The sequence below is a fragment of the Triticum urartu genome, unplaced genomic scaffold (genome assembly GCF_003073215.2).
Source record: "Triticum urartu cultivar G1812 unplaced genomic scaffold, Tu2.1 TuUngrouped_contig_4737, whole genome shotgun sequence".
NCBI lineage: Eukaryota > Viridiplantae > Streptophyta > Magnoliopsida > Poales > Poaceae > Triticum > Triticum urartu.
In genome coordinates, this window is record NW_024115351.1 from 2,827 (window position 1) to 19,202 (window position 16,376).

The 16,376-nt window shown below is 44.3% G+C and overlaps 2 protein-coding genes across 2 annotated transcripts; both read right to left on the minus strand.

Annotated features, from left to right (window-relative positions):
• Positions 1–285: 285 nt before the first annotated feature.
• On the minus strand, positions 286–3,539 carry LOC125528242 (pentatricopeptide repeat-containing protein At2g42920, chloroplastic-like). Its single transcript, XM_048692738.1, is given in 3 exon segments — positions 286–588; positions 1,912–3,264; positions 3,267–3,539. Coding segments are annotated over 2 exon segments (1,503 nt in total). The 5' UTR covers positions 3,439–3,539; the 3' UTR covers positions 286–588; positions 1,912–1,933.
• A 214-nt stretch (positions 3,540–3,753) lies between these two features.
• On the minus strand, positions 3,754–7,430 carry LOC125528243 (guanine nucleotide-binding protein subunit gamma 1-like). Its single transcript, XM_048692739.1, has 4 exons — positions 7,097–7,430; positions 4,450–4,502; positions 4,284–4,328; positions 3,754–4,179 (listed from the first exon to the last, which is right to left on the minus strand). Exons 1-4 carry the CDS (start codon positions 7,208–7,210, stop codon positions 4,095–4,097), a joined length of 297 nt encoding a protein of 98 aa, XP_048548696.1. The 5' UTR covers positions 7,211–7,430; the 3' UTR covers positions 3,754–4,094.
• Between the last annotated feature and the right edge of the window lie 8,946 nt (positions 7,431–16,376).

A 16,376-nucleotide genomic window follows, 5' to 3' on the forward strand; every position in this document is an offset into this window, starting at 1 on the left:
CTTCAGGAGATGTCGAATATGTTTCTCCTCCGGCTTCACACTGAATGGCTTTATACAAGGGTGTAGGTCCATTGCCTTATTCCTCCATCTTGACCTTATTGATCCGCGTGGTGTCAACTCCTCAACCTTGGTAGTTGTACAATTCCATCTTTGAGAACCAGGGGTGGCAAGTTCAGGGAAGTCAGTCGCCCAGGTATGAGCCTCCGGTACGCAGGTATATAGTCAAATATGCCCCCAAAATATAGTGCGTGCGGCATGAAAATATGGTGAAACCACTCCCTCTCAACAAGCATTCAATTAGAATTGCCAACATATCTACCATAATGTTAAGTAATATATATAGGGGACAATGGGCCACCCTCACGGAATCCAGGAAAACCTGAATTTAGTTTGAATAGCTTTACAAGAAATCTGAGCAAGTCTCCAACTTATCTTGAGTCATCAGTTACACTGAAAAGAGCGCCTTGCCGATAGCCATGACCGTTCTTGCTATTTGGGGATGGTGGTGTGCCTTTGAACCTCGAAGACTTTATTAATGAATGGAACAAAGGAGGCCCTATTTATGTCATCATATACAAGGAAAGAATCCTGCACATTGGGAGTGTAAATAATTGTGACCATATACATATAAAATGATAACAATGGAAAAACTATTATTTCCTTTACCGGTAATCCATTTTTCATTTGCAAGTAATGGCCAACATCGTGGTTAACTTTTATAGCTACACCATATCCAACTTTTAAATTATCACCCTAAGCACACCATTTTTTAGATAAGTCTTTCATTCTCAAGGCCCATCGAATAAACATCTATTTGACTTTTTCGTAAGGTTTTAAAAAGTCTATCTTAAATATCACCGCACTTATTCTTTTCCGGCGAATCTCATAGATGGTTTCATGTAGGATGCTACTCCACAAATAATGTTTTTTTCTTGCATAACTATCATTGCGAGCACATGGTCAACCACCGCATTGAGCCTATTTGTAGTTACCTTAATGAAAAATTGAAGCTTACATTACGGACATAGATCCACATGTATTTGGTGGACACATACAACCTCCTTAGCCTTTGGTAACAAAATGATCTCATCAAAATTTAAACTTCCCCAAAAGTCACTCTTGAGCAAAAGCAAGAAGAGTGACGCCATGGGCAAGGTGTCTGTGATTGCTTGATGGATTGTTCTTTTCTTTCTGGGTTGTCGTATGTGATGTATTTGTTGATGTGTTTTGATGGTGGTTATTTTGGCATGTTGTAATTCATGGGCCTGAGGTTGTAGGCGTTTGCTTGTCTCATGGGGACGTGGGGTGGTGAAGATTCATGCTTTGGGAGTAGTCCACATGTGGCTATGTTGTAACGGTTTTTTTTCTCAATTTTTCATCAATTAACTGAATAATTCTCTTCTTTTTAACTAATCAACAAGGCAAATGTTTGCCTCTGTTTCAAAAAACTGGAGTATTTGACACGCCACATGGGTACATATATATATCTTCTCTATCTTTTCTTATCTTATTATTACTTAAAAATAACGTAAGGTTTCCATTTCGCCTTTCTTCCCACCACTCCTTCGTCCAACCTTTCATATATATGATAATCGATCACCTTAATTTACTTACCTTCTGAGCCAATTTCACTTTAATTTACTTACCAAACTTTTAATCAAAATATAAGTTAGTTCACGGTCAGAATTTGATGAACATTTATTTACACAATCATATTATTATTGACAGGTAAATTACAAGCTAACGTATTAGAATATGTATATGTCGTTGTAACGCACGGGTATTGTTCTAGTTAGTAAAAAAGAATGAAACTGAAACCACAGCCCAAACATGAGAAAAATCTGTCAAGTGTCATCAAACTGAATCTCCATATAACAAGTCTGTATTTTACTGTTGCTATATGTATTGTACCTTGAACTGCTGAACACTTGTACTAGCTCATGAACTCGTGGACGACACCATTCACCTCGATCATGCTACACCCGGGCACCTTGGCCACTCCCTCCTCCCGCATCTCCCCCCTGACACCCAAGCCCCGGCCTACCTCGCCGTCGCATGCAAGCACATTTGCCGCGAGCACGTACGCGCCGCTGTCCTGTGGGTCGCATTCCACGGCTCCACGCGCCGCGCGCGCCCCCGCCTCCGCGTCGCCGTGCAAGCGGCATCCGGAGAGCAGGGCGCCCCAAATGGCCGCGTCTGGCTTCATCGGCATTGCCCGGATGGTGTCCTCCGCCTCCCGGAGCCTTCTGGCCCGGGCGAGCGCGTCGACAAGGCAGCCATAGTGCTCGATTCCCGGTGTAACACCGTATTCCCTCGCCATTGACGCGAACAGAGCCTTCGCCTCGTCGGCCATGCCGGAATGGCCGTAGGCCATCAGCATCGCGATGAAGGTGACCTTGTCCGGTCGGAGACCGTAAGGTTCCAGCTCGGAGAACAAGGTGACCGCTTCCTGGCATTGCCCGTGCGCTGCCAGGCCAAGCATCATGGCGTTCCAGGACGACAGCTTGGCCATGCCCTGCGATCTCGTGGTGTCGAACACCTGGCGAGCCTTGTGTATTGAGCCACACTTGCAGTACATGTCCACGAGGGCGGTGACCACGAGCGCGTTCATGGCCACGTCGTGCTTGTCTATGTACGCGTGCACCCACGCGCCCTGCTCCAGCGCGCCGAGGCTTGCGCAGCAGCCGAGGACGCTGACGAGCACGTTGGCGTTCGGCTCCACGCCGTCCACCTGCATCGCGGAGAAGAGGTCGACGGCGTCTTGGAACCTCGCGGCGCGGTAGTACGCGCTAACCATGGCGCTCCACGTCGCCACGGTCCTGGCCGGCATGTCGGCGAACACCGCCCGCGCTTCGTCGAGGCGCCCCGCCCTCGAGAGCGCCACGATAGCGCTGTTGCACGCCACAACGTCGAACTCTTGACACTGCCTGAAGAGCGCCAGAGCCTCGTCCGCGCGGCCGCATGACGCGTACACGGCGATCATGGAGTTGCGTGTATACGCGTCCCCGGCGAGGCCGAGCTTGAGTACCATGCCGTGGAGCGCCGCGCCGTCGTCGGCGCGGCCGAGGCGCGCGTATGCGGCGAACAGAGACGGGAACGTGCGCCGCTCCGGCGGCGTGGGCGACCGGAGCATGTCGAGAAACAGCGCCACGGCCGCGTCCGGACCGGGCCCGTCGGACAGCGCCCTTATGACGGTGTTCCACATGAAGGAGTTGGGCCTCGGGTGGTGCCTGACGATGCGCGCGGCGTAGGCAGCGTCGCGTCAGACTTGACGAGCGCGGCGTGGAGCTGGCGGAGGTGAGCCATGGTGGCGCATTGCGTGTGGAGGAGGGTGAGGGCCGGGTGTGAGGCAAGGAAGGCAGAGATGGATGGGGAGGAGGGCAGGAGAGGGGAGGTGGCGGAGGAGGAAGCGCTTGCGGGCGATGGCGCCATGGCCATCCTCTGTACTCTGGTAATTGCTCGGGTTCTTTCTGGCGGTGAACGTGGTGAGTGTGTGCGCCACTGCCACGAGCGGCCACTGCCATGGCTTCGGATAAGGTCACCTCCTCACTTGTGGCCTATCTTGTGGTTGCTTACCAGCATTTGGCTGGGCCGAGTTAGGTTTGGGCTTTTTACTCAAAGCCTGGGCAGGCTCCAGTGTCAAGTCAAATGGTAGGTTGCATATTCTTCATGTTGTAATCCGACTCACAAAATAGCAAAAGTTCCACTCACAGCAACAAAAATACATCCATGATTTTTTGTCACAGTTCAAAAGTAAAAGAAATAAGCGTCAATTTTCATTGTTCAACGTTGATTTCAGAATATCCAACAACATGATAACTAAGTGGAAATACAAGAGAGTTCATATAATTTCTCAGACTAGGACGACATTCTTGAGCTAAGATCTCATACTTCACCAGCACCAGAGATAATGTAATGCACAGGAATGCAATAGACAGAAAGAACTTATTGAAGAACAAAGTCTTAAGTCAGTCCTCAGTGCTGCCTCCGTGTTCCACAGTACCCTTCTCATACCACTCCTTCAACAGAGATTGTGAAGAAACTCTATGGGAAATGAATCGGTCCTGGCTGCTGCTTGCGTTCTTGGCATTTTGTCACAAAAACCAGCATTTGCATCTACGCAGATCCTGCGGACCTTCAAACCACCTATCCCAAGACTGGTAAGCAGCTCCGGTAGTTCTGCAGTAACAGAAAAACCAAGTCATTAGACTATGAGTGGACAAAAATGTTTAGGTAATCCCTTAGATAAAGTAATACTGTAGGATATTTTTGTGGTTACTTACACAGGAAGTAGAGGGTCTGCTTTGCTTTCAATTGTTACTACAAACCTAACAAAAGGTTCATAATGCAGTCAGTCCCCAGTCACCAATAATACACACTGTGGTTGCTTTTTAAGCAGTAACGCCAGACAGTAAAATGTGAATTGATCGAGTTTTTTCTGACACGTACTCTTGGAGTGCCGTTGACACCTTATCCATCTTATTAAGCTCTTCAAGTTCCTCCTGTATGAAGTCCAATTGAGAATATCAGCAGTTTGGCAGAAAAGGGAATACCCATGTCTTTTAAGAAAACAAACATCCTTAGCAGTTGTAAATTATTTCAAGAAAGTAAATTTTGCCACATCAACAGATAATTATGTCAAGGACAGATACCTATCTCATCAATAGCACCTCTATTATGAAATTCCAAATGAACTTAATTTTGAAACATGCGATTTCTTCCCTGCTATGCAATTAGCGTTCTCTGCTTGCACCCTGAAATGTGGCCCTAATGGAGAAGTTTGAGTGTACTGTTCAGAGTGAATTTACTAGTACTAGTGAAGCATCATCAGTTCTCACTTATTTGTACATAAAGACGGCTTTCGTTCATGTCCACCATTATCCAAGCTATTTTGGAACACAACCACGCAGCACCACAAAACAACGAGTTCATTGCCCTTCCTTGAGCACTGCATTTTGTTTTTTACATGCAGTCAGAACACACGTGCATTTTCATTGTAAAAAAAACTCAGAATGTTTTGATTTTTTTAACTATTTGTTTCAATTTTACTGTGCATGAAGGAGCATATGAGCCTGAGCTTCAACAAAAGTGAAAAATCATTGGTGCTTACCATCAAAATAGGTAATACAGCTTGCTTAACACCCTTAGGATCTAACAAGTGAGCTCAATAGTATTATTAATTATAGTTACTATTTTGTAAACTCTAAGTCTCTCATAAATCCTTGCTAGTTTTACTGACTAGGTGGTACGTACATGACTACTCACTTAAGTAAGGTATAAGTTAAACAGTAAAAAAGTGCAGAGGTCGATATGAGATCCAATGATCTGATGCTGACAGAAATGGTAAAAAAGGAAATTACATGTCTCTCTTCGGACCTTTAAAAATGGTAAGAAAATTCCCCGCCAGAATAGATAAATATTTGGATTGTCGTCAAACTGATTGCATATGTTAATTATTTTTATTTTTAACTATATTATAATAGGATGTCGACAGTAGAATTTACCACCAGATAAGAATTATGTTACTCCATCTTAATCAAGACTCAATACTCATATCGTTTTTCAAATTTGAACTTGCAAGAATACTCCACAAAAGAAAATCAATAGATTTAACAAAAGATGACAAAATAATTTTCTAGCATTCATCTAGCAATGCCATGGCCCTGGTCCTTGAATCTAGATTATCCAGAACCATATATATAGAAGACAATTGAATTTTATTCATGATGATATTCATCTGGCATCTGATTGTAAGAACTTCAATAAATGAGAAATTGGAGTGATAAAGAAAATTGATCATTAATTATAACTTGAAATTGCAAATACAAAACGTTGTAGTTATAATAATGAGCATAGTTTTGTAATTAACGAAATTGCTTGCAGTATAGAAACACAATTGATTATAACTTAAGCACATAACCAAATAACATGCAGTAATAGAAAATGTTTCTTTAGTTGTTCATAGAGCATGAAAATCTTCAGATTGCCAAAGCCCTCCTGTATAACTATATGGCAAAGGTGTGAAAAATACTACTACCTCCGATCCATAGTAAGTTTCGGAGATTTGAACTAACCCCAATCCAAAACTGCTACACTTATTTTGGATAAGAGGGAGTGGTACAACTTTGGAATAATAACCAAAGGTAAATAAACCAAAACTATCCAAGTTAGACTTAACTTGTAAGAACTACCAAAAAAATATGAGTATTAGTTAGGCAGTTCCCTAGTTTATGGACCGCATACCAACTTGCCACCTAAAATAAGGAGCATCCAAACCGAAAACGCTTTGCTACAGTACTTGTTTTAGCTGTTCCACGAATAAAACCACGTTGATCCAGCACCGATTTCTCCTTCCAATGACTTCCAACGATTGGATCACGCACTGGCACGAACCAGTAGAAAACATGGCTCCCCATGCATCAGGTCCCCCGCAGGCCACACCAGCCGCGCCTCACCCCATGTGCATCATCACTTGTTAATTCCTCAGTGGTACGCTGCACAATCATTTGATACAGCAGAAATTCGGTTTTGTTTTCTTCAGCAGAGAAACTGGAACGGATGTAGCCGGACAGATCTGTGCCTGTCAGAGAAAAGGCCAGGAAATACTGGTACGGAACTGAATATTTGCGCAAGAAATCCTGAAGCAGGTGTGCATGACCAAGGGGACACCGAATGTGGACATATGCCCTTTGACCGCCTTCTCCCCCACCCCCACCCCACCACCGGCGGCCCACCCCTACCCCATGGGACGCAAGGAAATGCAGACGGAGAAGATGGACGCGCGAGAACCTCGGAGGCCAGCCATGTCGAAGCTTTCGTGGTGCATGGTGAGGGTTGGGGATCGAAGAAGTTGCTACCCCCAAACTAGATTCTATGCTTCAGAACATGGGGCTGAAAAGCTAAAAGCTTCCGTGCCGCTTTTCTTCAGGAGAATTGCCGTTCTTAGCCCAACAATTTTCGAAACAAAGTCAAAGAAAACGCCCAAAGATTCAAGAAAGCAACCACTCTTTTCCCCTTGTATATCCGAGAGAAACTAACAATGGAAACAATATTCAGAGAGAAGGTAACAATGGAAACGAGGGTGACATGGGCGGACCTCGAGGAAGCGCGCTTCTTGCTCGAGCTTCTTGAGCTCGGCCTGGATCCGGTGCCGGCCCCGCATGTCCCCGGCTTCCCCTCCACCCCCGCCGACGTCGCCCGGAACCTGCATCGCCGCGAGAGGAGTGGCGCCGGCAGCGAGAGGACCTCCACTCCGCGCTGCTGGTCTGTCTGCTGGACGATGGCTCGGAGTATAGAGTAGTGGGTGGGGTGGGCAGACACGCGCAGCCAAGCGCAAACTGGCAGATGCGTGCGTGGGTTGGGCTGCACTGCGAGCGAAGCCAACCAAACCAAGAGGTGTCACGGAATGCGCGGACGGCGGAAAGGCTCTTTTTTCGTTTTCGAAAAGGTTTCCTTGTGACGACGACGGATGGACTGATAAAGGGCAGCGGTGGATGGCAAATTTTCCTGTTTTGACCCATTTCTCGAGGTTGAACGAGATCTGATCCTAGTTTGTAAAAATTTCAGGATCTGACCTTTTTGCTACCGTCAAGGTCCATGACGGTAGGGTGTGACAGCCCGGTAGGAAACACCCTATCGCCAAACAGGCTGGCGGTAAGCTGTACAACCCTACCGCCAAGGTGTCTGGCGATAGATGCGAGCACACACTATGTTTCATACTTAGAAAAAATTTGCGGTAGGACATGCAACCCTACCGCCACGGTCCTTGGCGGTAGCACAAGGATCAGATCCCGAAATTTTTGCAAAGTAGGGTCAGATCTTAATCAACTTTTAGAAAAAGGTCAAAATATAAAATTTAGCTGCGGTGGATCAATGTTTTGGCAGTCATATTGCGAAAAAGATTTGTGATTTTGTGAAAGAAGGGTTGGTTTTGGAGACGATTTTTGTGGAGTCCTATATAGCTCAAAACTACCGGTATTGAAGTTACGGTTCCAAAAAACTATCTGTTTTCTACAATTCGTTGCAAAGTATCACATATTTGGTTTCTATTTTAAAAAACACTGGTGACCGAATTGTTAAGCTTTAACAAGGTTAATGACAGATCGGGCATACGCGTCAGGTATGTCAGCACTCAGGTGTGGCCATTAGCGGCCGTCACCCTAGGCGGTCAAAAGGGCCTGAGCCCCTCTCTCTCGGCGTCGTCCACTCCCCTTGGTCGCTCACTCTCCTCTCTGTTTGTCTACTTAGCTCCATGTCGCCGATCAGTGAAGTGCTCGTCGTCGGTGAGCATTCTGTCACCCTGCATGGTCAAAAGGGCATGTGTGTCTCTCTCTCTCTCTCTCTCTCTCTCTCTCTCTCTCCCACTCCCGTCGACTGCTCGGTCTCCCTATCTCTCTGCTCAGCTTGACGTCGCCGCCAACCTCACTGGTTGTCGCCAGTGAGCCATGTCGTCATGGAAGGACGGGGAGGACAACACGGACGACAACCTAGACATGGGTTGTAGCATGGACATGGAGATGTGGGTAAGTCTTTTCCGCGCCTAGGATCTATAGTTTGGGGAATTTTTTGATTTGAGCTATGTTTGACACGGATTCGAAAGATTTTTTGACTCGTGTTGGTGCTAATGGTTGTAGGAGACCCCTGACACCATTCCTGACTCATGAGCCAATCTTTCATTGTAATGTTGTAGATTCGTCACCACAAGTGCATGTTGCACCAGCAAAGGCCCACCAAATATGTTGTCTTTGATTGAATTGACACTAGAAGGAGATTCCTTGAGACTTTTTTTGCAGGTGAGTTAGCGGTATATGAAGCTTTTGTGCAAAATATATTCAGATCTTGCTTTGTTTGCGAACCTCTACTCACTTAACTTATGAAGCATATATACCTAAAATAGCAATACAGTAGATGATGTGGTGATACTAGTGCATAGTGCAGAATATACTTTGTTTGTTGTTGCTTAATTGGTCACTGACCAATACTCAATACATTGTTGTATTTGCTAGTCAGTGACCATTCCTAGCAGTAATTAAATATTTCAAAATGAGGTAGTGGTTAGTGACTGGCTAATGAAATGGTCATTGATGTGTATTGTGTTTGTCAAATTGCCAATTGAGGCACCCTTTACGGCTTTACAATTAATAGTAGCTCATGAAATGGTCACTGGTCTGTATGTAGTTTGTTCGTGTGCACTATCGTTTGATGTTAGAAAAGTAGTGAGCACTGTAGTAAATTAGTTATCTATGTCATAAATTCTTAAATAGTACGGAGGTAAATTGTGTTGTACTATCTACTTTGCTTTTGCAGGGAGGTGTAAACTATGGAGTAGTGGAGTGGGTTGCTGGGCCTTGGCCTGTCATACTGTATAAGTGCTTAACTAGGTTGTGGGACATGTTTCATGATCAAAATGCTGACAGGGTGTTTGACAAGGAGGCTCATGACAGAGAGATCGCCAAGCTCAAGAAGGAGAATAACCAGCTCGACAATCAATACATCCAGCTTGTGGATGATGTTGCCAAGCTCTATGATTGGCAAGATGGTAGGCAAGGGCATGATATGAAGTACACTAGCCAGAAGGAAATGGATGATGCATTTTTGAAGAAGAGCTAGAGCAACATGCAAAGATGCAGGTATAGTTAGAGAAACTGAAGCTAGGCAGGGAGCAAAGGTGCATCCTTTAATCTCAAGCAAATATCATCCAAAACACCAGGAAGGCCATGGATGAGACCAAGGAGGACATGAATCTACTCAAAGAGGAGAAGAAATAGCTTGAGTATGACATTGCTGACCTGTTGAAAGAAGGGTTTGGGGGCAAGGAGAAGCTCCCGAAGATCAAGTCTCTACTAGACGAAGGAAGATCACATCTGGTGGTTAAGTAATATATTAGACCTATATAAATAATTTTCCTATGAACCCGAGGTTGAGAGGTGTATATTTGGGGTAGTATGATGTTAGAAGTGCTAAGTTATGCTATGATGTTAGAATTGCCAAGTTATCTATAATGAGTAGGTTGCTTTAGTTATGAACTGGTTTCTTAAGTTATGAACTGCATGTCTTAGGTTAAAATCATCTCTGAGTAATCAATTAAGACTGCCATGTATCATCTTTTGATGGGTTTTAGTCTAATCTTATGATGCGTAAGTTTAATCGATATGTATGGATATTGTTATCACAACCTGATGCTTTGTTTACTTAGAATGGCCACATAAATTGGCAAATGGGGCTTACAATGGGCCTTTTACTCTAAATGTACAAAACCCACCATGTCCCAACCTACCCTTTGTCCATATAACCCTCTCCCAAGCAGTTCATAGCCACAATCATTTTTACCCTATCCACCACCGCACATCGCAAGAACCCTAGGAAGAGAGATGTATCCAAGCCTGAGTGAGGTCACTGAAGAAGAGGAGGAGGTAGTGGAGGTGAGGGCTACCAGGGTGCGACAACATAGAGCACCGACGCGTATAGCTCAGAGGGAGAGGGCTCCTATGGCACCACCAGAGAGGCCTCAAAGGGCACCGACGGCAATCGGATACTCGTTCGAGTACATCCACCAACTATCCAACACAAGCTTTTAAATCTAGGTTGATATATCAGTTTTGGGTATCTACTGATATAAACAAAAAATATCATTTTCACACATAACATCTGATATAGACCTAAATATCGACCCATATGGTCGATATCTGACAAGATATTCCCACTAATATAGACCGAGTACATCGATGAACATAATTATTTATGAGAAAGCACTAGAGAAAATACGTTGCAGGATTACGAATCAACAAACATGATAAGCCAAATACCACTCACATCCCATGTGAGAAAGAAACTCAAATCCACCTTGTTGTTTGCTACTGACAAGGGTCGAACACTAGGTGGGATAGTCTGACCTGATGTCTCACTTATGTTTTGCCCTCTAGATAGAGGTCAAATATTTTGGCTTATGTCAAACGTCCGACCTTATACAAAATTCTTTGTATATGCTCGGGCATGAGTGGGACACTGGACAGAGAGTCTGACTTGTGCCCGACTATCATAATGGGCATATTTTGGGGAATCTATAAATAAACCTCTTCTTACCTATGAGGAAGGGGACAATTACATTCCTCCTTCCACCATTGTTCTAATGCTTCAAAGCTTAAGGTCTCCCTCCCTAGCAGCCATCCATTTCACCCATACTTTCAGGGAGAGCAAGATGAGATCCCGGTCTACTAATTGACCAAAGCAAAACTTGTGTTCGTCGATTCCCCACGATATCCTTTGCGAATGTTTTTACTCGGGTTTGTGGGGTATCCTAGATGGACCGTGTTTTCCAGGAGCCTCCAAGTTGTGTGTGTTGGAGGTATTCGCTAGAGGCAATAATATTGTATTATTATATTTCCATGTTTATAATTAATAGTTTATATTCTATGCTATAACTGCTATGATCCTGGAATATGCGATTCAATGAAAAACTCATATGCATGTGTGGAATGATAAATGGTAAAACCCGATTCTTAGTATCGCCTCTAAGACTAGCTCAAGTATTATTTGTCATCATGTTTTCTGGATCTTATGATATCCTTAAGTGTAATGATAGTCCTGAAATAACTTTGAGAATGTGACGTTGGAAGAACTATCATATTGAATCGACCAAAACTTCTTCGTTATACTTTGAGATACAATCATCACAAGTTAATTGTTATAACACATAGAGTTGATGTATGCTTTAGTTCCTTAGACCATGAGAGTATCGTAGTCATTTATTACCGTACCATGGACTTTGGGGTTGCTCAAACGTCATCTGTAACATGGTGATCATAATGAAAACTTACAGGTTCATTGGAAAGTTTGACGATGGAGAGATATTCTTAGGTCCCTCTTGTTGTGAAGGCATCCATCACTGTCTGGCCAGACACAGGTGACTATGTCACAGGGATGTCAGAACGTGTCGATGAGAAAGAAGAACAAAACCGGTAACGAGGAGACTGGTATTGTGAGCATGAGAATGACTCAAGAGGATACCAATATATCTCACCGCGGGTTATGTGAAGTATCACGAAGCAAAGGGAATATCACGTGATAACCAAAGGTTAACTTGAGTGTTATTCATGTACTCATAGGATTCATATGGTTATCCTCGGTTCTGCTATTGATCATTGAACGAAAGGGGTTTTGTTCATGTCCATGTTTTACCGAACCTACAGGATCACAAGCTTAATGGAATCACGATCTGTTGAGTGTTAGTGGGGCAAGAGTTATGAGAAAATATTTATGAAATAGTTTCATTAATATTAGAAATATTTTTTAGAGGAACCGAAAGCATTCGGGGGTTACCGGAAGAGTTTTGGGGTTTATCGGGTAATACCGGGAATTGATTGATGTCTACTACACAACCTTCTTCTTGTAGACATTGTTGGGCCTCCAAGTGCAGAGGTTTGTAGGACAGTAGCAAATTTCCCTCAAGTGGATGACCTAAGGTTTATCAATCCGTGGGAGGCGTAGGATGAAGATGGTCTCTCTCAAAGATCCCTGCAACCAAATAACAAAGAGTCTCTTATGTCCCCAACACACCCAATACAATGGTAAATTGTATAGGTGCACTAGTTCGGCGAAGAGATGGTGATACAAGTGCAATATGGATGGTAGATATAGGTTTTTGTAATATGAAAATATAAAAACAGCAAGGTAACTAATGATAAAAGTGAACGAAAACGGTATTGCAATGCGTTGAAACAAGGCCTAGGGTTCATACTTTCACCAGTGCAAGTTCTCTCAACAATAATAACATAATTGGATCCTATAAAAATCCCTCAACATGCAACAAAGAGTCACTCCAATGTCACTAATAGCGGAGAACAAACGAAGAGATTATTGTAGGGTACGAAACCACCTCAAAGTTATTCTTTCTGATCGATCTGTTAAAAAGTCCGTAGTAAAATAACATGAAGCTATTCTTTCCGTTCGATCTATCCTAGACTTCGTACTAGAATAACACCTTAAGACACAAATCAACCAAAACCCTAATGTCACCTAGATACTCCAATGTCACCTCGAGTATTTGTGGGTATGATTATACGATATGCATCACACAATCTCAGATTCATCTATTCAACCAACACAAAGAACTTCAAAGAGTGCCCCAAAGTTTCTATCAGAGAGTCAAGATGAAAACGTGTGCCAACCCCTATGCATAAGTTCACGAGGTCACGGAACTCGCAAGTTGATCACCAAAACATACGTCAAGTGGATCACATGAATATCCCATTGTCACCACAGATAAGCACATGCAAGACATACATCAAGTGTTCTCAAATCCTTAAAGACTCAATCCGATAAGATAACTTCAAAGGGAAAACTCGATCCATTACAAGATAGTAGAGGGGGAGAAACATCATAAGATGCAACTATAATAGAAAAGCTCGTGATGCATCAAGATCGTGCCGAATCAAGAACACGAGAGAGAGAGAGAGATCAAACACATAGCTACCGGTACATACCCTCAGCCCCGAGGGTGAACTACTCCCTCCTCGTCATGGAGAGCGCTGGGATGATGAAGATGGCCACCGGTGAGGGATTCCCCCCTTCGGCTGGGTGCTGGAACAGGGTCCTGATTGGTTTTTGGTGGCTACAGAGGCTTGTGGCGGCGGAACTCCCAATCTAGGTTATTTTCTGGAAGTTTGGGGATATATAAGAGGCATTGGCATCGGGAACAAGTCAGGGGGTCCACGAGGCGGCCACGAGACAAGGGGGCGTGCCCCCACCCTCGTGGTGGCCTCGGGACTCTTCTGGTCCATCTCTGATGCTCCGTGGGCTTCTTCTGGTCCAAAAATGATCTCCATAAATTTTTAGGTCAATTGGACTCCGTTTGATATTCCTTTTCTGCTATACTCAAAAACAAGGAAAAAAACAGAAACTGTCACTGGGCTCTAGGTTAATAGGTTAGTCCCAAAAATCATATAAAATAGCATATAAATGCATATAAAACATCCAAGATTGATAATATTATAGCATGGAACAATAAAAAATTATAGATACGTTGGAGACGTATCATTGATATATAGGTGGAAAATGTTTTTGGAGATGTTAAAGTAGAAATGAATGGCTCTAATAATTATTATGAGGATTTTATAATTATTTAAATATCAATGGGCCAAAGAAAATACTAAAAAGGCCAAGTGCTGGAGAGTTATTGGGAACTAGGGCCCAATAACACTTGGGGCACCCCCTAGCTTGTTGGGACAGCTAGGGGAAGCCTAATTGGAGGGTAACTCCCCCTCCTCTTGGCCAACTAATGGGGGAGGTTGCCTTCTCCCTTGTGGTGCCTGATAACCTGTTGGGGAACGCAGTAATTTCAAAAAAAATCCTACGCACACGCAAGATCATGGTGACGCATAGCAATGAGAGGGGAGAGTGTTGTCCACGTACCCTCGTAGACCGTAAGCGGAAGCGTTATGACAACGCGGTTTATGTAGTCGTGTGTCTTCATGATCGACCGATCCTAGTACCAAAGTTACAGCGCCTCCGTGATCTGCACACGTTCGGCTCGGTGACGTCCCATGAACTCATGATCCAGCAGTGTGTCGAGGGAGAGCTTCGTCAGCACGACGGCGTGATGATGGTGATGATGATGCTACCGGAACAGGGGTTCACCTAAGCACCGCTACAATATGACCGAGGTGGATTATGGTGGAGGGGGGCACCGCACATGGCTAAAAGATCAATGATCAACTTGTGTGTCTATGGGGTGCCCCCTCCCCCATATATAAAGGAGTGGAGGAGGGGGGAGGGCCGGCCCTCTATGGCGCGCCCTGGAGGAGTCCTACTCCCTCTGGGAGTAGGATTCCCCCCCTTCCCTAGTTGGACTAGGAGAGAAGGAAGGGGGAGAGAGGGAGGAAGGAAAGGGGGGCGCTGCCCCCCTTCCTAGTCCAATTCGGACCAGAGCGGGAGGGGGCGGCGGCCTGCCCTGGCTGCCTCTCTCTCTCTCTCTCTCCCTCCACTAAAGCCCATTAGGGCCCATATACTCCTCGGGCGGTTCCGGTAACTCCCCGGTACTCCGGTATATGCCCAAACTCACTCGGAACCTTTCCGATGTCCAAACATAGGCTTCCAATATATCGATCTTTATGTCTCAACCATTTCGAGACTCCTCATCATGCCTGTGATCACATCCGGGACTCTGAACAACCTTCGGTTCATCAAAACACATAAACTCATAATACCGATTGTCACCGAACATTAAGCGTGTGGACCCTACGGGTTCAAGAACTATGTAGACATGACCGAGACATGTCTCCGGTCAATAACAAATACCGGAACCTGGATGTTCATATTGGCTCCCACATATTCTATGAAGATCTTTATTGGTCAAACCGCATAACGATATACGTTGTTCCCTTTGTCATCGGTATGTTACTTGCCCGAGATTCGATCATCGGTATCTCAATACCTAGTTCAATCTCATTACTGGCAAGTCTCTTTACTCCATCCGTAATGCTACATCCCGTAACTAACTCATTAGCTACATTGCTTGCAAGGCTTATATTGATGTGCATTACCGAGAGGGCCCAGAGATACCTCTCCGACAATCAGAGTGACAAATCCTAATCTCGATCTATGCCAATTCAACAAACACCATCGGAGACACCTGTAGAGCACCTTTATAATCACCCAGTCACGTTGTGACGTTTGGTAGCACACAAAGTGTTCCTCCGGTATTCAGGAGTTGCATGATCTCATAGTCATAGGAACATGTATAAGTTATGGAGAAAGCAATAGCAACAAACTAAACGATCATCGTGCTAAGCTAACGGATGGGTCAAGTCAATCACATCATTCTCTAATGATGTGATCCTCTTAATCAAATGACAACTCATGTCTATGGTTAGGAAACATAACCATCATTGATTCAACGAGCTAGTCATGTAGAGGCAAACTAGTGACACTCTGTTTGTCTATGTATTCACACATGTACTAAGTTTCCGGTTAATACAATTCTAGCATGAATAATAAACATTTATCATGATATAAGGAAATATAAATAACAACTTTATTATTGCCTCTAGGGCATATTTCCTTCAGTCTCCCACTTGCACTAGAGTCAATAATCTAGATTACATTGTAGTGATTCTAACACCCGTGGAGTCTTGGTACTGATCATGTTTTGCTCGTGAGAGAGGCTTAGTCAACGGGTCTGCAACATTCAGTTCCGTATGTATCTTGCAAATCTCTATGTCTCCCTCCTTGACTTGATCGCAGATGGAATTGAAGTGTCTCTTGATGTGCTTGGTTCTCTTGTGAAATCTGGATTCCTTTGCCAAGGCAATTGCACCAGTATTGTCACAAAATATTTTCATTGGACCCGATGCACTAGGTATAGCACCTAGATCGATATG

Excerpts from the sequence above, each read along its gene's own strand:
- LOC125528243 (XM_048692739.1), bottom strand. The coding sequence starts at position 7,210 with ATGCAGGTTCCGGGCGACGTCGGCGGGGGTGGAGGGGAAGCCGGGGAC. Across the intron at positions 4,329-4,449 it reads GTGTCAACGGCACTCCAAGA|GTTTGTAGTAACAATTGAAA; the intron begins GTACGTGTCAGA and ends ACCTTTTGTTAG. Across the intron at positions 4,180-4,283 it reads GCAGACCCTCTACTTCCTGT|AACTACCGGAGCTGCTTACC; the intron begins GTAAGTAACCAC and ends CTGTTACTGCAG.